This window comes from Aythya ferina (genome assembly GCF_964211825.1).
Source record: "Aythya ferina genome assembly, chromosome: 1".
Classification (NCBI taxonomy): domain Eukaryota; kingdom Metazoa; phylum Chordata; class Aves; order Anseriformes; family Anatidae; genus Aythya; species Aythya ferina.
The window spans coordinates 133,273,522-133,295,002 of record NC_140296.1 but is presented as its reverse complement, the minus strand read 5'-3'; the positions used below and the strand labels follow the sequence as shown (position 1 = coordinate 133,295,002).

Sequence of the window (21,481 nt, the reverse complement as noted above, 5' to 3'; positions counted from 1 at the left end):
CTTGCCCTCTAGAATGGAAAACTGATACTAGTTTAGGACTCTCACGCAATATTAAAAGACTAAATGTGAGAAGACTTCAATAACAATGCACACAAAATAGAGTTCCTAGGGTATCAGAATGCATCTATTTTTATCAACATTACCAAAATAAACTTGGAACTCCTGGGAGAAAATCCTAACAATATTTTAGTATCTAAACATTCACATTATTCTCACTAAAAATATTTTTGTATGTTAAAATGTAGATGGTGCTGGAGAAAAAAACCTTTACATTTGTTGACATTCTTAACATAGTGTCATATTTTATCTTGTAACAACAAAAAATCATCAGAAATGCTTTGTTAAATATGTATCTGCTATACAACCCGTTAGATACACACACACACAAAAATCTTTATATTAAATGTTGGTATTTGAAGTAGATCCGACTTCTGTAATTCACACTTTGTTTTGAACATCTGTGATCCTGTTGATAAACTTTATAAAAAGGGGAAGGATGTTCAGTCAAGTGGAGCTCCGCAAAGCTACACAGACCAGTTTCTAGGCTTTGTATTTCAGAAAGTGAGTTATCAACATGAACAGATTTAGTCACTGTATTAGTACAATAACAATAAATACCACTGCTAAAGCAGTGCATAAAACTGTAGCCTCTTTAAAGAACAGCGTGCCCGCCAGCACTAACTTGACTGGGAACAAGATTTCATGAATCCTGACATCAATCAGCAAAGTCACACAGCTTCTCAGTATGTGCAAACCCATGCCTTTAGTTGGATAGAAGAAAGTGGGAGTATAATAGTTTGTCTAGCACTGGTTCTTGAGCAGAAGTATACAATTACATTAGGAGATTTAGAGTCAAGGACAGACTGGACAAAGCTGGGAAGTTCTACTCTCCCAGAATATTATTTGTATTGTAATTCTATCTTTTCCAATGCCTAAAACAACAACAGAAAAGTAAATTTAGATGCAGGAAAAGTAGATTACAGGTTCACTCTCTTATAACAACTGAAGACTGATGTAGGTCTATCAACCTATCTAAACTATCTTCAAAAAGTCCTTCATTAGGACTGAACTAGTGAATTACTCCAGTCTCAGAGGCCACTTTTGTGATTAGCATCTAAAAAAGGTAGTAGTGAGGCATGCCTCTGACACAAAAGCAAACAAGGTAGCATCACATGATCACTTCCAGATGTCTGTTTTTGCAACTGCTACAGAAGATCTAATCAGCAAGACCCAAAATCAATGGCTTGACTAAGATCACTAAAGACTCAAAACTGCCTCAGAGTTGAGAATCTTTCAAAGTTATTCTTGAATTCTAGCATTCACTATGCTAGGCAAAGAACACATTTACACATGGATGATTTTACAGTAGTGAAACATACCTGAATCAGAACATTCTGCTTCACTAAATACCATTATTTTTTGTACCAAATCATTTTTGATGCATTTTGAAGATGGAGAAAAACTGTTACCCCTTAATTTCCACTCCGACCATACACGCACTGGATCATCCCAGCACTTGAGAGACTTCCAGTTGGAAGACTGAAGGCTATGCAGGCCAATGACAATTACAGTCATGTCGAATGTATTCAAGAACCAATTTCCAACACAACTGTCTCACTTTTTATGAAACTACTGCTAAGTAAAAACTAAAATAGCTAGAATCTTACATTCTCCCATCTTTGATAAGAATCAGAGGTACAATGAACCTTTAGAGCATAATTCTTTTAATATAGTTTCTTGTGGAGTCTGAGGTAAATCACTCAAATGTGTATCAGTATTTCAAGAAAAAAAATAGACCATATCAAGCTGTATAGTCTTGATTTCAATTACAGAGCTCAACTTCGTAGTACTGATGTAAATAATTTCCGTATTATAGAAATCTGATTCCTGCTCCAAACTGAACACCATCACATATCCTGAAAAGACACAAATAATAAACAACATAAGTGATTTATAGCATACTGATGAAATTAAAATTAATTCGCCTTACCCCCAGGCTTCCAAGGCTTTCAGTCTCTGGAAAGTTACAGTTCAAACTTCAGCTGACAAAGGCTCTTTCAAATAAATGCTTTGCCAATCTGTCATCCATATGGAGTGCTTACATTTGTAAAATAAAGCCCATAATTTTCAAATTGCTGTTATTCATTCACATTTCACATGAATGACACGTAGAAACATAATCTGATTCCTGTACAAAATAGAGTTTCTCCTACACTATTCATGGTACTTCACAGGCAAGAGCCCCAATTAAGCTTTTCTATTACATATTTTAATATTTGCTTGGTGTAGGGTAATTGGTTGCTAACAAATTGGTTGCTAACAAATTAGATTAAGTTGTTCTCCCTTTCTCATTATCTATACAGTTACACTTGTGTTCATTTTTCAAGGAAAGACATTGAGCTTGCTATTTATCCAATCATTTGTTTTTGGAAGGCTTCGGAAAATCCTGTGAGCTGTCTGAGTGATCATTTCCCCTAAAGAAATGAAACCTGCTACATAGCTATTTATACTTTTCAACACCTGATGTCAAGTTAAATGAACTCTGAAACCTGATATAAACAGGCTTAAGCTAAGAAGTATTGTGAAACCAACATAAATATAACCAGCTGAAAGAAAAGAGCATCAAGTATTGAAAAAAAATCTCTGAACTGTCACTGAATAAATAAAAGACAGCAGTTCTCTCTGCCAAAACCAGACAGAAGTGCAGTCACTTTTAAAACTAGTTACTGTTAAAGAAATTGGTGTAAAAAACAAACCTGTCACCAGACTGTACTCCCATGGGGAAACAGTAATTAAGTTCCAATCTAGCAATGTTTCCAAGTCGGAGAACTATTCCGGCACCGTAAGACCATCGGATATACTCTGCCAGCTTCTGCAGGTGAGCTCTGGGACCATCACCTAAAAGCAAAAGACCAGGAGAACAAGAATCAAAGTAGATGGCCAAGATGTTCAAAGACAAGCTGGAATGCCAGAGCTAGAAGACTGACTACTTGGGAGCACCTTCTGAAGATTAAAAATTTATTACCCACAAATCTTGTAAATGCCAAGTAGTTTGGACTCAAACTACCCACTTCTAAGATTCTGTTTGAGCTTCTTTTCTCATCACATCTCATGCATACTTGCATGAATCCAGAAATGAGTACTAAAACTGAACTAAAAGTCTTTAGCTAGCTCTGCTAGTTTTAAAGCTGATTCATCTGGTTTTTTTGCACTGCATATAGTACAACCCTCTCACACAGATGCCATCTCTCTTCATCAAGCAAGGGAGACTATATCAAATATCACAATATTCCTGTACTGTTTTTGTCTGAGATAGTGATTAAGGAGGTATTGGGGAGGCACTGGGGAGGCAAGGACAATCCCCAGACATGGACTGTATATCTCGAAACAAGACACTGAAACTCATGATAAGGAAGCAGCAGACGGACAGAGAAACAAACGTAAGGACTATAAATCTCAAAACTGGACATTGGAATTCATTATAAAGATACAACAAACGGAAGAATTAGCAACAACCAGCTCTTGCAATTAAGAAACCTGCCAATTCAGCAAATTCCTGACCAAAGGTGAAAAGTACACTGTGAGGAAGACTCGGGGTCTTCCTCCCAAAGACCCCTGCCCACGTCCCAAAGACCCCTGCCCACAATTCTTGGAAGGCTCTACGCAGGCGCAAGGTGCCAAAAGGCTAATTAGCATAAGAAGCGAGGGAAGGCGGGGATAGGTAATGCACATGTATAGGTGCTTGTAGAATATTGATAGATTGATTGTATAAATTCAAGACTGCTTTCCGCTTTAGGTATGCACGATAGGTGGAGAGATCCCCCGTGCATCCAGCGCTGCAATAAAGAATATACCACTTAAAGGAATTTCGGCTTCGATCTTTGAATCAATAGAGTTAACTTTCTTCATAGCTGCCCATATAGGTGCTATGGTGCTTTGTTTTGGATTTGTAAACAGTGCAGTGTTGATAACACACTGATATTTCAGCTATTACTGAACATTACTTATGCAGCACCAAGGCTTTCTCCATATCTCTGTCATTCCACCCCCCAGCAAATAGGTGGGCAATGGATGAGAATCAGAGGGAAAGCACCTGGGACAGCTGACCAAAACCGACTGAAGGGATATTCTGTACCATATAACATCACTCCCAGTAATAAAACTAGGCTGAAGTTTGCCCGGTGTTACTGTTGTTTGGGGCCTAGCTGGGCATCAAAGAAAAATCCCTTCAACTACCACACCTTCTTCTATCCTCTAATGCCACCACTTTTTATTTAGTCCATCTCCAAAAACGTGAGAGTATCACTATAACATCACTTTCCAGTCTCCTTTTAGAATGTTATAAAAACAGCAGGCATGATTCAACTACCCCACACTAGTTTATGAACACCAGCAATTCACAGATTCTGATGTTGCCATCCTAGCTCTCTTTCCTATAAGTTGTGCTATGATTTATGCAAGAAGTAAAAAAAAAAAAATACCAAAAACAAAAACACTGGCAATCCACCAAACATGCAAGTTAACAGCAACAGCTTTTTGACAGCCTCCAAAATATGGGTAGTAAACAAATTGCTTTTGAATAAATACTCATAACAGTTCTCTTCTACTTTACAAGGCTACTGAGTCTTACCATAGTTAAGATTGCAGAGATTTCCAGCATTGAGGAAGAAATGTGTTCGGAAAAGGTCTCCAAAACCTCCTCGACCTGGCCGGAAAGGTAGAGGAGTGTACAGATGCAAGCCTCCAGCCCAGTAGGCATCTCCTCCCAAGTAATCACCTATTTATGGAAATGCAGAAATCAAAGCATTTACTGTGAAATACAAGAAAAGACCCAGCTCTTAAAGGTACATCCCCAAGTTGTTCTTAAAGGAAGAGGGAGGAGGGAAGGGGGAGAAGGGAAAGGGGAGGAGGGAGCTCTGGCACCTACTTACTTATTTTAGGAAAAAATATACACTGGTGAAATTCCCTTTAAGAAATGTTAGAAAATGGTGTGTATTTTTATGCACAAAAAGTCTAAAGTCAGTACAAAGAGAACAAATGTAACAGTAACCTACGCAAGTACAAACACAGGATTGTTTTATAGATGTAACTATGTCTTAACTAAGAGCAACTGGGCTTTTTTCCATTGGAAACTAATATATAACGACAGATCAAAGACCTAACAAGTCCTAAAAGGGAGCAATTATTCTAAAGCTATGAAAAGCTAAAGGATAGAATTTGAGTCTTTGTTACACACTAATACTTCCAGTATTGTTAGAAGAGTGGGATTTAAATGTTTCAGACCTTCATTCTGGGGTCCAATGCTGTACATACTGAATCCTCGCACACTTGTTGGTCCACCAAGGTAAAACCTAGTGAATACAGTCAAATTTAGGTTAATGCTTTACTTGTAAGGGTGTATTTGAAACTATCTACTCATACTTTTAACACTGCTTTTCAGAGTTACGGGTGAGCTTATAAAAAGCCTTGTACAGTACACTTAAAGAAATAAAATAAATTACATAAAAATCAAAATCCTGACACATTTAGCAAAAATTTCAAACTAAATCAAGTACTAAACATCAAAACTAGTTTTCCATCATTTACAAAGATGAAAACAGAAGGTACCCCAATACTGAAGAATCAGAACCCTGAATCTCAATCTGTTGTAAGAATTTTGATAGAAATACTCTAGTTAAGATCCATTATATGCGAAGTTAACACAACTGACATTTAGCACTTCTTGTAAATAAATTTAAATCTAAATGCTTTCCGCTAGTGATCTTTAAAAGGAGGTGTTGGAAGGCAAAATTAGAAGTAAAGCTATTATGTAACTTGACTTTATTGGTAAAGATACCTACAGTGTTAACTATGCCCAATATGAAATTTTGGAGATGGTAAATACTCGTTTGCAATTGCAAACATTGGCAGGCAGAGCTACTACTTAGCAATAACAAATTTATCCCTCCCCAATACGAAAATGAAAAACAGAAAACTTGTTTTGATTATTAACATGCAACTAAAGCAAATTTTATTTTATTATCCTCAAAATCAGAGCTACTTCTGCTTCTCTCTTCTGCTATACCATTTTTTTCATACATTACCTGGGTTGACTGCAAGAAATTAAGAAACATTTAGAATGAACAAACAAACAAACTTGCCTATCAGCTATACTGGATGGCTTGTCTCCAATAGGTACTAGCATTCCACCCCAAAGGGATGCCGAAAACACCTTTGGAGGAAAAAAATAAATAAAATATATATTTTTTTATTTTTTAACAAATACATATTATTTAGTTTCCCTAAAAACGGTGTTAGTAAATTTCCATTGCTTAGTGAAGGCAGAGCTCCCATTAGTCTGACAGAAAGTTGCAAATGTGCATGCATGGATATCACACCTTCAGTAATTGTATTTTCAGGAAACTCATTGCTGCCCTCTTTCTACACTATGCAGTGCTACACCTTGAAGTAGGACTTTAAACCAAGAGCTACTTTCACAATAGCTAAGGGAACACTCATGCAGCTCCTACTTACTTAAAAATTTTCACGCCTTGAAGTAAGACAACACCTGTTGACATAAATTACTTCTGGCAATGTTAAACCTGTAGAAGGCTAAGTCCAGCAAATAGCTACCAGTAAAGTACAATTATTACCTGCCTGTAAATTAGCCTTGTAAGTAAATCAAACTACATCTATCTTTTATAACTCACTATGTTGACATACATTCCATATCACATTATCACAGAATTGTCTAGGTTGGAGGAGACCTCAAGATCATCAAGTCCAACCTCTGACCTAACACTAACAAGTCCTCCACTAAACCATGTCGCTAAGTTCAACATCTAAACGTCTTTTAAAGACAGCCAGGGATGGTGACTCCGTAATAACTGCTTATTTATCTATTTCTTGGGAGCCACATACTCTAACAAACATATTTATTCATTTGCCTCTTGTCTGTGTACAAAGCAGAAGTACTACTACCAAATGGTGAGATCTATTGCTAATACCAAGGCTACGAGTGTTGGATAATTCCCCTGGTCTACACACCACTCCTGCTATGTTCTGCCCTGAGAGTCCCAGACACCTCCCCTGTCATAAGCACATGTGAACTCATCATGAGGTACAAGCACATCTCGTTACAGAGCACATGCAAAGGCCAGTTGTACCCAAGTCCACACTCATGGACAAGGGATCACAGAAAATTATGTACACCTTATGATGAGACTTGCTTCACTTTCATTCGCTTTCATTTCATATTAGTAGCCATGGGAAGAACAAAATCCTTTTTATCTAGCCAAGAAGTCATTGAATTACTTCATAGTAGGATATCCTGTCTTGGTCAACTGAAGGTCAGCAAATATATGTTTAATTTCCAAAAATATAAATCAAAGTATCTACACCATCAATCTTTCACTTTCATCATATTTTTCTAATCCATGGTGAAAAATCATCATAAGACACTGATTGATTCAGTAACCTCATTTGTTAATTCAATTAATAAGATATCTTTTAAAAAAATTACCAAATCCCAGAGAAGCTGCTTATTCAACTGAAATTCAAAATCCTCTTTCAGAAATCTCACGTCTCCACCTGTATAGCCAGCTAGCTCCTGCAAAGACAGAAATTTAAAGTTGTAAAGCGTATTATGTGTTTCTTTCAACACAAAATCATCATGCCTGCATCATCATAAGCAGTGTTTTCTGAATAAGAAACACAGACATTGGATATTGAGACACCTGAGTTTTGGAGCAATGAAAAAACACACATAACCCTTTTCTTTCCATTTTCTAATCATTTTCTTTCCCCCATTTACTGTATAAGGCTATTAGAAAATTTACTGTATAAGGCATTAAAAAAATTTCAATTTTCTAACCATTTTCTTTCTCCCAAATACTGTATAAGGCTGTTGCTTTCTAAACCATTTCCATAAATGAGGACACAAGAGAATGGAGCTTGAAAATTCAGCACCTGAAATCAAACCTCATTTTATTTACCTAGGACCTGAGATTTCATATGCACTAAAACAGGGCTGAAAAGCCAAAGACAAATGACTGTATTACACCAACACTAGCTGAATAGAATAAGTGACTGAAGCAGCGTTACAGGCAGCATGTAACAATATGCTAACTAAATTCCGAATTAGAACCACCTTTCTTAATCAGAATAGTTCACTGCTGCTTACAGAACAGCAGCACTTCTACTTCCAACGGCATTTCAAAGCAGCCTGCTTCTGAAACACTCCAGAAGTTAATGCTTCTGAAGCATTAACCCATACAGCAGAAAAGCTAGCTTTTCTAAAAGCTCTAAACATAACAAGAGTAAAAACCATTTTCTGTGTTAAAATAATACATGTGTATGTGCCTTTGAGAGTTATTTTTACCCTATCTTTCAATTTTAATTCTAAGATTTGCGAATTTTGTAAGTAGCAATATGACCACAGTCTGGTAGCTTTACCATGCAGTGACAGGAAACAGGAGACTATTATCTGCCATCTAGTGTAGAAACTGTCAGGGATAATGCATCTCAGCTAATAAATGATTTAGTGCTAATGGCACAAAATGAGCTGCATTTTCTTTTTTACCAATGGTATACAAATGAAAATTTGCTTCTGTTAAAAAATCACAATTTTAAAAAAGTAACCACTAGTCTTCATTGTATCTTAGTCAATTTACAATTAATTTAATTTCAGGCATTTTTTAATATGAATGGTAGTTAAATAAAATAAGAGTTACTCAAACACACATATAATATCCAATTATGTATAAATGATTTAATACTACCTGATTAATTTTCAGCAAAGCACCTCGTTTTGGCAAGATTGTAGAGTTCCGGGAATCAATTACCATGGCATGCTGAAAAGAATCAACCAATTATTTTTCAGTTCACTTATCTATTGAATACCACAGAGTGACACTATTATTTTCAATCAAAACCTGTGCACACAGTGGAAGACAGCCACAGTTCCAGTTAAGGCTTGTGTAGCTCCATGGATTTGGAAACAATATTCCGACAGAGTAACTCCGTTTTGACTTTAGAGGCCACATCATATATATTTATGATTTTTGGTCATGGAACACATCAGAAATATGGCAACAATGCCTCAGTGTGTATCAGAAACTATTTGCAGTTACTGTCACAAAATTCATCTCCTACAATGTGACCTACAGATCAAAGATGACAAGCAGTCAAAAATTGCTTGTATTTAGAAACAGCAGAACAATCATAGGATGAAGAACATTACTGATACTGTCTTCTGCAAAGTAAGATAATACTGCGAAAATAGATGGCAGATGACAAGGAGGTTCTTTTACACAGCCTTGAAGAAAGAATGGGCCAGCCTATGTAACAGTCAAAATGCAACAGTCATTTTTTCAAAGTGTCTTCTCTTTGGACCTCCTGGGTGAGTGCATGAATGACCAAGCATGGCAAAAGACATCCGAAATAAAACATACTACCTACTAGGAAATAAGACAAAAAGTTCCTTTGCAATCATTCAAAAATATGAGATTACTCACAATAAGACATGCCACATTTAAAATGAGTAAAAGCCTTACAGAGAGGGAAGATTTAAGAGAATGTCCACTTTCTTCTCGAACGGAGAAGGACGCTGTTCTAGCAAGGCAGCCAAGCTCTCTCCACACACCCTCCCACTTCAATGTGTGATTGGTCTTCCAGATTGGAAACTACAAAAAAAAGGGCAATTTTGCTACAAAATTAAAATAAACAAGGCTCTCTCAAGTCTTATTTATACACGAGTCTGTGCTTTTTCTTTCCAAACTTTTTGTCTCAGGGAGAAATAATTTTTTATGTGGGAATAATTCTGCTCCAACCAAGAGAGTTTGAAAAAAAAATATCTTGAACTAGATTGAGCGAGGCAACCACCTGTCTTTCTAAAATGCTGCTTTAAACATTAAAAATGTGAAGAAAAACACATTGAGCATTTTTATATGGTGAAAATAAAATTACATTCTAGAAAAGACTTACAATGTATTACCTCTGTCATTTTAAAATTGACATCTTTTAAATAATAACAAATTTGCCCTGTGCACAAGTGTTTCAGTCATTTTTCACACAGTAAAGCAAATATTTGCAATATATTTGCAAATATTTGTGAGCTGAATCAAATGTAAATGAAGCATGTATTCCACAAACACCCCTGCTACACTTACATTAAGTTCTGTTGATATTCCTCTATCAGTTTCACGAAGAGAGCTCCAAGGGAACTGTCCAGTTACTTTATACAGGTTAACTGAAAAACTGAAACAATATTACTGGTAGATTTGCAAGTGAAACTATATTTAAGTAGATGGAATTTTGCATTATCACAAAAAAAAACAAAAAAAAAACAGATCTACGAATAATTTTAGTTATTACTCAATGAAATATCTTAAAAATTCATTAAAAAAGAAATACTTAGAAATGCATTCCCTACTTTCTTTCAAAGTTTCCAGGCTGTGGTTTGAAGAATGACAGGCCATATGAAGTTTCCTTTGTTCCATATGAGAACTGGAAGGTTACCTTTTCTGCACGTCCAAAGAGATTGGGGAACTTGAGCCCAAGTACCTAAATAAATTTAAAAAAAATAAAATAAAATACACAGTTATCAGTTTGCTAAATTGCGTCTTAATCATATGGTGAAGATATGCACATCTACCCTAAGAATGTGAAATAAAGGCATTAAAAAATACTTGTAACTGAATGTGTTGTTCTTGTAAATTAGGTTTCTCTTTGCAATGGCAGCAGCCGTTGCAGTAGCACAAGTTACGTTTAGTATCATCATCCATTCTTTAGTCCTGTCCAATACCTGCCGACATAATCTGCATTCTCTGTATCATCAGTACTGCTATTATTTCAAGCAAAATTTCCCAGCCAGTCTGGAAGCATGGGATAACAAATATTTGGCAACTGCAGTTTCCAGCTGATCATCAGGAAAATTATCTGCCAGGTAGGGTTCACTGGTACCACAGCAGGAAGCCAATAGAAAATCATCAATACAGAGCCACTTACAAATTTTTGTTTTGAGGAACAAAATATTTTTGCAATCAGTCCTGACGGCAGCACAATGTACCATCACAATTTTCCAGAAACTGGAACTGAAACTGTTAAATGTTTTCCCGTTCACACAAAAATTCCCTGTATCCTATTCACAGTACTTGGTCCTTTGGCAGAAATGATGGAACGAGTTTCCCCCAGTCACAGATACATCCAGGATTGTTCTGTTGTGTGTGCTATTTTAAAATAACATTAAAAAGACAAAGTCGATCAGGTTTTTAAAGCTTAACAGCTATTGGAAGGAAATCAGTCATCTGAACTTTGTGATGGTGGCTACTATGCAATTATCCAACTAGAAACCACTAATCCAAAGGGCTATTAGTACAAAATATTATATCAACAGGCTTCAGATGAATTTAAGGGATTAGAATAGATGTCAAATCAATTTAACTCTTAAAGAAACAATCTCTGCTGCCACAATTAGGTGTATACATGAACATGCTTTTATATTGTTCAAGTGTTTTACTTCTCTGTAACAAATGAAAATTAAATTGATAGAGAAGCTGAGTTAAAAAAAAAAAAAAAAAGAGAGAGAAACCAAGGTAGTTTTCAGACTGTTTTCAAATTGCACTAGAACTGAGCATTGGGTTTATGTGTCAAGGTTGTCATAGCAAGGGGGGCTGCAGGGATGGTCTCACCAAGAGGAGACCAGGAACTGCCCCAAGTCAGGTAAGAGCCAGTTACAGAATTCTGTACCAATTTCATTCAGACCATGATATCCTGAGCATTGATCTCAGCAGCAGAGCTGCATAACCATTTCTCAGTTCACTAGGTTACTATTTGCCCTGCACTCACAAAAGACCACTACCTGACTTGTGCAGTATCTTATCCAGTTAAAAATACCCCTAGGAAGAAAAAGATGAGTCCCTTGATCTGGCTTATCTAGCAGGCCCAAGACGAGCTAAACTGTGCACATGAGAAGGCACAACAGGTACAGGAATGAGCACATGAAAGCAGGATCTATTTAAACTAGCACCACTGTTAAAGCCATGTTAACAGAACAACAGTATGTCTGTTAGTTTTTGTGTTAGTTGGTATATATTTCTCACACCATATTTTAATCTGATGCATTCTTAAGTGAATAAAATGGAAGTAAGTCCCATGGTTTATAATGGTCATGGAAAAACCTAGCATTCTGCAACCCAGATATATATATATATATATATATATATATATATATATAACTACTAGTGAGCTAAAATAAGTGAAAAATTAGAACAATTTTTAAGTCAAACCTCAAGTATTCTGATTGAGAAGAAAAAACATTTAAATAATTCTCATAGAAGCTAGATGCCAAACTGCTTAATGGTTTCTCTAGTAAATAAAGCATCTTAAATACTATCAATAAATAACTGAATTCATTTTAAGAATTAAAAAAAAAAAAACAAAAAACAACATACTGAGGTGGAACAGCTAATTTGTGTTTATACAAAGTTCTTCTCTCATGTGAAACAGGCTTTTGCTGAGTGAAAGCCTGACTAATACAAAGGCTCTTCATAGACAAAAGTCTGACAAAGCCTTAGTAAAGCTGGATCAAGAAAATAATTTGGCTTGGATCAAGTCCTCACTTATCTAATCATCAAATTCCTTGCTAGGTTTGAAATGTGAAAGCAAGAGGAATATCAACAGGAATCAATTAATATTTGAAATGATCCGTACCATACTGCCTTCATTGTTGCCAACCATAGTGTTATAGCTTCCAGTTAGTCTTCTTAATTCTGTTACCTCAAAGGTTACATCTAAACCATTTGGAAGGGCATCATCTCCTAAATAAATAAAAAGCATCATCTCTAGATGGTTACTTAAAAAAAAAAAGAAAAAAAAACAACCAACAAAAAATCCAAACCCACAGACATAAGATCACTTGATTTTTATTATTTTTTTTTAACTGGTTGAATTGAACAATAATAAAACCCCAACATTACAAAGATAAACAGCTCGAGGAAAAGATAGTGAGGGGTCTAGAAGGCAAGATGGATGAGGAAGAGAAGCAGTCACAGCACCAAGCCTGACAGAGTTCAACTCTCTCAGACATGGGGTCTGATTTGATTTTTGGGTGGTCCTGTGTGGAGCCAGGAGTTGGACTCAGTGATCCTTGTGGGTCCCTTCCAACTGAGGATATTCTATGATTTTGAGATGTTGTTTGGATGTGCATTCAGAATTTTTTTCAATCAAAGTGCATCTGGCTTTAATCATCAACTTGCTAGTTTAATAATGAATTAGCAATATTTATTACCCACCTACTAAAAACAAAGCCATACACAAATTCTTATGTTACATGAAATATAAATTAAAGTGGTCCAGACATGTCAAGAATAACGCTGTCAACTAGAGCAGAGCTCCCAGCACTTTGTGGCTAAGTGCTGGACAACAAAAACCATCCGGTTCCCTCAGGGCTCTGGCTGAGGCAGCTGTTCAAAAAACACAGCTGTCAAGGGTACCTAATTCTGCTTGAAGCAACTGGGACAGCAGCCCATCACTAACAGCCTGTGCAACTGCACTGCATTTCCTTCTCAATAATGCCACCTTCTTCTGCTGAAAAGAACACTGAGGTTGCAAAGCGATCACAAGACTGGAGATGCCAAATGAGCCTTATTGAGCAACCTGCATACACACAGCTGCCCCATATGTGTAAGACCATTTTTAATTACAAGCATTGATACAATTACTAGTATTTCCATTAAGCACAACAAATATGTTGATATAATATCACTTAAGTGAGTTTAATACATGGAAGTACAGGAAGTACTTTCAAACTCTTCCTCAAGCGTTTATCCTTCCTCTGAAAATTTGCATTAAGGGATGTGTACTGTAATTATTTCAATGCTTGAAATTCACTCATTTTTTCAAATATACAAGTAATAATTATACACATATGCGCAGCCACCGGCAAATACATCTTTTTCATCTGGATATCAGACATAGGCACTTACATTCTTATACATAGCACACCTTCACGTATACCTAAAATACACAAAGCTCTCTCATATACCTTTATAAGTTATATACACAAAAAATGCCTGACCTATAGCACAGGGAAAAGTACATTATGTGTGTCTGTGTGTATGAAAAAAAAGGTGAGAATTAATGAGGCAATACATACCTTGACAGGTATCAATCAGAACCTCTACCTGTCTAAAGATTCCTAGACGAAGCAACTTTTCACGAGCTTCATGTGATTTTCTCATTACCTACAGGATGAGATAAATAGCTCAGTCTTTCAGCTTACTAAAATAGTATAAAACAAGATGCTGCTAAGTCATGCAATATTTACAGATTTTGTATACACAGATATATACATATATATATGTGCCTTCAAAATAATCACAACCCACTTTAACATTCAAATCTATCAAGAAATTAAACCCAGAGCATCTGGCTTAATTTCCTACCTAGCTTGCATCCTAATTGTTAGAATGCTTAAACCTATTATTCAAATTGGTTTCAGTACTTAAATCTTACACATCTATTTACTGGACCCATGCTTTTCACAAAAAAAAGAAAAAAAACACATTATCCTAATCTATTAAAATCTAGACCAGCCTACACGTAAAGACTTAATGACTCCTTTGCACTTTTTTACAGTGCTAAAAGGAAAGATGCCTAAATTAAAAAGTTGGCACGCACACTTCATCCATAATTTCACACACATACTCTTTTTCTGCCCCAACTGGAGATAAAACCCAGTGAATCTCATTACGAATTCAGTTCCATAATCAAGCACTACAGAGGGACATCTAGTCAGAAAAAACACACAAAACAAGAATTTTGTCTTCATTGTGTACTTGACCTTCACAGCCAGAGCAAGACAATTTACTGCCAGCTGCACTCCAGAAGGAATCACCACCTAGAAGTGCAAGGACACACAGCCTAACTTACGCTTTCATCCATTGTAGAGACTGCCACTGGTCATTTCTGCTGAGCTCCAGTAACTTTTCTTAAGCAAATTAATTGAAATTAATTGATGTGATTTTTTTGGACTTCAGCAAGGCTTTTGACACGGTTTCCCATAGGATCCTACTGGACAAAATGTCCAGCATACAGCTAAACAAAAACATCATACGATGGGTGAGCAATTGACTGATGGGCAGGGCTCTAAGGGTTGTGGTAAATGGGGCCACATCTGGCTGGCGGATGGTCACCAGTGGGATCCCTCAAGGCTTAATTTTAGGGCCAGTCCTCTTCAATGATTTATAAATGATTTGGATGTAGGAGTAGAAGGTGTTTTGAGCAAATTTGCCAACGACACCAAACTTGGAGGAGTTGTGGACTCTGTTGAGGGTGGAAAGACCTTGCAGAGAGTTCTAGACAGATTGGAGAGCTGGGCGATCACCAACCACATGAAGTTTAACAAAGGCAAATGCTGGGTCCTGCACCTGGGACGGGGCAACCATGGCTATATGTACAGACTGGGTGATGACACACTAGAGAGCAGTACCGCAGAGAGGGATCTGGGGGTTGTGGTTGACAGCAAGTTGAATATGAGCCAGCAGCGTGCCCTGGCAGCCAGGAGGGCCAACTGTATTCTGGGGTGCATCAAGCATGGCATTACTAGTTGGTCGAAGGAAGAGATTGTCCTGCTCTGCTCTGGTGCAGCCTCACCTTGAGTACTGTCTGCAGTTCTGGGCACCACAGTATAAAAAGGACATTAAGCTGTTGGAGAGTGTCCAGAGGAGGGCAACGAAGATGGTGAAGGGCCTGGAGGGGAAGACATATGATGAGTGGCTGAGGTCACTGGGCCTGTTCAGCCTGGAGAACAGGAGGCTGAGGGGGGACCTCATAATGGTCTACAACTTCCTCATGATGGGGAGTGGAGAAACAGGTGACCTATTCTCTGTAAATACAGAATTTCACAGAATTTTTCTAGGTTGGAAGAGACCTCAGGATCATCGAGTCCAAGCTCTGACCTAATGCTAACAGTCCCCACTAAACCATATCCCTAAGCTCTACATCTAAACGTCTCTTAAAGACTTCCAGGGATGGTGACTCCACCACTTCCCTGGGCAGCCTGTTCCAATGCCTAACAACCCTTTCAGTAAAGAAGTTCTTCCTAACATCCAACCTAAAACTCCCCTGGCGCAACTTAAGCCCATTCCCCCTCGTCCTGTCACCAGGCACGTGGGAGAACAGACCAACCCCCATCTCACTACAGCCTCCTTTAAGGTATCTGTAAAGAGCAATAAGGTCACCCCTGAGCCTCCTTTTCTCCAGGCTGAACAAGCCCAGCTCCCTCAGCCGCTCCTCGTAGGACTTGTTCTCCAGGCTCCTCACCAGCTTCGTCGCCCTTCTCTGGACCTGCTCAAGCACCTCGATGTCCTTTTTGTAGCGAGGGGCCCAAAACTGAACACAGTAAATACCAGTTGTATGACTTGCGGGAACGGTGTTAAGCTGAGGCAGGGGAAGTTAGGCTGGACTTCAGGAAGAGGCTCTTCACCAAGAGGGTGGCGGCACACTGGAACAGGCTCCCCAGGTAAACAGTCACTTCAACAAGCCTGTCTGAATTTAAGAAGTGATTGGACTGTGCACTTAGTCACATGGTCTAAACTTTTGGGTAGACCTGTGAGGTGCCTTGGAGTTGGACTTGATAATCCTTATGGGTCCCTTCCAACTTGGGATATTCTGATTCTATGAAAACCTCCCCTATCCTGTTAGCAATTCTCAAACAGGAATGGTGAAGCTGAAAATATGCGATTACTGTTTGCCATCTCTCAATGCCTTTGAGCTAAACACATCACAAAATACAGTATCACACATTTAAGTTTGTCTTCCATATGACAAGTTTAGAATCATCACAAAACTAGGCAAAGTTGCATCACATCTGAGAAAAGCCCAATGCAGGAAGATAGAAAACCATAACATGAATTTTTAAATCGAGGTGTCATTCACTATAGTACTTACATCAATGAGATTTTTAGCCTTGAAAACATCAGAGATTTCATACATGATAATGTCATCTTTGGTCCTTCCAAGTCCATCAAAGTGTACATGCTGAACGACCACCTAAAGGTAACAGATGTTGAAACACAAATACTGAGCTTGCATCTAACAATGAGCATCAAAAACAGCTAAAAAAAAAAAAAAAACAAAAAAAAAAAAAAAAAAAAAAACACTTTTTTATGTATAATTATTATTACTTTTTTTAAGTGAAAAAAAATCCTGAATATTCCTAGATTGATTACTGCTAGCCTACATCAGGAGAAATCAGTGCCACCTACGTTTCTGGAAAACTGTTCCTTTAACAAGAAAAGTAAAGAGAAAAAACTCGAATAACCAAATCTAATACTGTTTAGAGCAGAAGAGACAGTAGTGGAGTATTGCTGCTGGGGTTTCCTAAGTGTTAAGATGGTGAAATAAGACACCACAGAAATAATATTAACATATTGAGACACTTAAGGCAAAGCATGTTTTTAGCTGTAGTTAGCCGTTTCTTGCATCAGCTACACATAAGGAAAGAAAAAAAAAAAAAACAACAACAACAAAACAAAACCCACCTCAAGTCATATATATTTAAACTATTAAAATTCTTACTACCACTGGAGCTTTGTAGCTTAAAGTGCATATTAATATCACAGCATTATCTCTTTTCTTAAATATATTCATCTTTTTGTATCATCAGCTGAGACCATTTTATGTTAAAAATCACAACAGATTCCAGGTTAGCTGATGCAATAACTGTAGTGCATTTGAATTTCCCTTATTTTTCCAATCTTTTCAGTGTATTATAATTTTAGGGATAACTACCAAAAAATCCTGCAAATGCTTCATGTATTTGTAATGAATAAGATAGCAGAATAAGAACAACCTACCATTAATGCAAATTGCATAATAAAAAAAAATATCAGAATAAATATGGAATAAACAAAATAAAATAATAATTAAAAATATATATATTACCAAGCTTCTAGGGCAGTAACTCTGAATTGAATAAGGAAAAGGAAAATTATACAGAAACTACGATGATGCATGACATCTCTTCCCACTAGTATGGTTAAAACTATTATGAGCCAAAGCAGACATATAAAATAAAAATCAAAATAGAACAGAAAAACATCTTTTGCTGAAGTTAGTATTTACCATAGTGACATAATTCACGCAGTGGCCGTTTACCCAAAACATGGCTAAACATATAATCATAGCACGCTTCGTTGGGTTAGAAACTGGCTGGATAGCCGGGCCCAAAGAGTCGTGGTGAATGGAGCCAAGTCCAGTTGGAGGCCAGTCACTAGTGGCGTCCCCCAGGGCTCGGTGCTGGGGCCGGTCCTCTTTAATATCTTCATCGATGATCTGGACGAGGGCATCGAGTGCACCCTCAGTAAGTTCGCAGATGACACCAAGTTAGGTGCGTGTGTCGATCTGCTTGAGGGTAGGAAAGCTCTGCAGGAGGATCTGGATAGGCTGGACCGATGGGCTGAGGTCAACTGCATGAAGTTTAACAAGGCCAAGTGCCGGGTCCTGCACCTGGGGCGCAATAACCCCAAGCAGAGCTACAGGCTGGGAGAGGAATGGTTGGAAAGCTGCCAGGCAGAGAAGGACCTGGGAGTGATGGTGGACAGTCGGCTGAATATGAGCCAGCAGTGTGCTCAGGTGGCCAAGAAGGCCAACGGCATCCTGGCTTGTATTAGGAACAGCGTGACCAGCAGGGCTAGGGAGGTGATCGTCCCCCGTACTCAGCTCTGGTGAGGCCGCACCTCGAGTACTGTGTTCAGTTTTGGGCCCCTCGCTACAAGAAGGACATCGAGGTGCTTGAGCGGGTGCAGAGAAGGGCGACGAAGCTGGTGAGGGGCCTGGAGAACAAGTCCTACGAGGAGCGGCTGAGGGAGCTGGGCTTGTTCAGCCTGGAGAAGAGGAGGCTCAGGGGTGACCTTATCGCTCTTTTTAGGTACCTCAAGGGAGGCTGTAGCGAGGTGGGGGTTGGTCTGTTCTCCCACGTGCCTGGTGACAGGACGAGGGGGAATGGGTTTAAGTTGAGCCAGGGGAGTTTTAGGCTAGATGTTAGGAAGAACTTCTTCACTGAAAGGGTTGTGAGGCATTGGAACAGGCTGCCCAGGGAAGTGGTGGAGTCACCATCCTTGGAAGTCTTCAAAAGACGTTTAGATGTAGAGCTTAGGGATATGGTTTAGTGCAGGGCTGTTAGCGTTAGGTTGGAAGTTGGACTCGATGACCTTGAGGTCTCTTCCAACCTAGAAAATTCTGTGATTCTGTGATTCTGTGATAGAATGATTAAGATTGGAAAAGAACTCCAAGATCTGGTCCCAGCCACTGCCCTACCACCAATATCCCCCACTAAACTATGCCCCTAATACTGCACTCAAGCAGATTAAGGACTGTTACATAGCTTGCTGCTAAACAGTATTACAGGGCAGAAATCTCTTATGAAAGAAGGAAGAAATCAGCATCTAGAAACAGGTCTATTAGCTCAAAGCTTAATAATAACCCCTGTGGCAAGTTAAAAAAGGACAGAAACTAGACAACAACAGATTAAATTTACGGTACTAAATTTAATTCTTTCACATCTCACACCATAGTTTAGAAAATTCCCTCAGGAAAAAAATGAAAGTGCCCTAAGACATTTATGTTAAGAAAAAAAAACATCAGGATGTTGACGTGGTACCTACATCTTTGTTTTCAAGAATTTCCTGCTTGGTTTCAGGTTCAACTTCAACCAGCTCGGCTTCTTCTCCCAAGGCACCAAAGTCTGGCCCACTCATTGGAAGGGGCTCCAAACTCTGAAAGTATACAAAAAAGCTCCATTTAATATAGTCCGTGATTTGCAAGTTGTCTTCTTTAAAGAAAAATGATGGTTCCTGACCCTGTGTTCATCAGGTCACAGGGGAGCAAAAAAGATAAACAGAACAACTAAAGTGAGGGGAATTACCAGCATACTTGTTAACTACGTGCTTACTGACAATTTTAGTGAAATAAAAATAGCTTCCATGATTTATCAAAATAATACTGCCCTCTTCCAAGAATAACCTTATTTGTAAAGCATGCATCCTGTGTTAAACATGAACTGTACCTTTTTTTTGTTGTTTTGTTATTATTTTAAAATAAGTGAGCCAACACTTAGCTTGGGTTTCTGGGAGCAAGAGGAGTGCAAAGGATGAACAATGAAGAAAAGAGGTGTGTTCAGTGCACTACTTGGCTTTACGTACATTTTTACATACTTTTGTATTTTAATGTCTTTTAAAAGCATCCTTCTGAGTAATGTTCAAGAACCTCAGTCCCCATCCATCAGAGCTCTTCAGGTGAGTGTTGTAATCAAAATGTTTTGCAGTACATTATGGCTTTATCTTGAAAGAGCCCTACAGTAATAAGACTCTTAACAGAAGACAATGGAATCAAGCAAGAGTGAATATAGGTTTACCTGCAAAATCAGAAGCCAGGATTGGATAACTCTGTAAATACACTTTTAGTCTTAAATGACTAATTCAGTACTTGCTACATTATTTAAGAATTACTGGAATAGCAAATTCCTGTTACACATCAGAAACAAGTTAAAACAGTCCTTCCTTGCTCTCAATAGCTCTAAGGCAAATATGGAATGCACTGCCTCCACATGATATTGAATAGCAATTCACAGATGAATGTGAAACCAAAAATAGGAGAAAAATATCAAAATATAATTTAAGTCATGCTAATGAGGTTCAGCAAGGCCAAGTGCAAGGTGCTGCGCCTAGGTCGGGGTAATCCCACACATGAGCACAGACTGGGAGAACAACTCATTGAGAGCAGCTCTGCAGAGAGGACTTGGGGTTCTGGTGGACCAAAAGCTTGGCCTGAGTCAGCAATGCATACTTGCAACCCAGAAGGCCAACTGCATCCTGGGCTGTAGCAACAGAGGGGTGGCCAGAAGCAGGTCGACGGAGGGGATTATCCCCCTCCCTGCCTTGTGAGGCCCCACTTGGAGTGCCGCAGCCAGCTCTGGGGCCCCCAGCAACAGAAGCATGTAGACATCTTAGAGCGGGTCCAGAGGAGAGCCACAAAGATGCACAGAGGGCTGAAGCACTTCTGCTTTGGGACTACAACCGCAGTTACGCACGTCGCGATTGCAGGCGTCTCCAGGTCGGCTCCCCTGGGCCGCGTTAAGGGAAGGACAGCGGGGCCGCTCCGCGGGGCCCCTGATTGCCCCAAGGTCAGCGCAGGCAGCCCCCGGCCGGGACAGGCCGCTCCCATGTCCCCGTGCCCCCCCAGAGGGAACCCGCTCGGCCACCCGGTGCCGCCACCCGGACCCGCCTGAAGGTCGCCGAAGGGAGAGCTTGGTGGAGGCAGCGAGGCCACCCTCTCGCGGTCCCTGCCCAACCGCTGCCCGCGGCGCGGCCCCTACCCGGGCGTACACGGTGCCCATGGCGGCGGCGGAATCGGCGACGGAGACCTCTGGCGTTCAAGGCCGCAGCGCGGGGGTGGCCATGACAGGCGGCACCGCCCCGGCCCTCATTGGGTGGCGGGGGGG

General features: G+C 39.0%; 1 protein-coding gene across 5 annotated transcripts; it reads right to left on the bottom strand.

The window, feature by feature from the left end:
• Positions 1-1,707: 1,707 nt before the first annotated feature.
• On the bottom strand, positions 1,708-21,476 carry SAMM50 (SAMM50 sorting and assembly machinery component). Of its 5 annotated transcripts, none has more exons than XM_084505765.1 (16): positions 21,356-21,476; positions 19,647-19,757; positions 16,930-17,031; positions 15,634-15,729; positions 14,135-14,222; positions 12,691-12,797; positions 10,412-10,542; positions 10,149-10,236; positions 9,534-9,662; positions 8,760-8,831; positions 7,502-7,588; positions 6,141-6,211; positions 5,284-5,351; positions 4,631-4,777; positions 2,757-2,898; positions 1,708-1,916 (listed from the first exon to the last, which is right to left on the bottom strand). In XM_084505765.1, the coding sequence occupies exons 1-16, from the start codon at positions 21,374-21,376 to the stop codon at positions 1,871-1,873; spliced, it is 1,506 nt and encodes a 501-aa protein (XP_084361891.1). In that variant the 5' UTR covers positions 21,377-21,476; the 3' UTR covers positions 1,708-1,870. The 5 variants fall into 5 exon arrangements, with proteins under 5 accessions (XP_084361891.1, XP_084361892.1, XP_084361893.1 ...); XM_084505766.1 differs by lacking the exon at positions 21,356-21,476 and adding an exon at positions 20,184-20,394; XM_084505767.1 differs by lacking the exon at positions 15,634-15,729.
• Between the last annotated feature and the right edge of the window lie 5 nt (positions 21,477-21,481).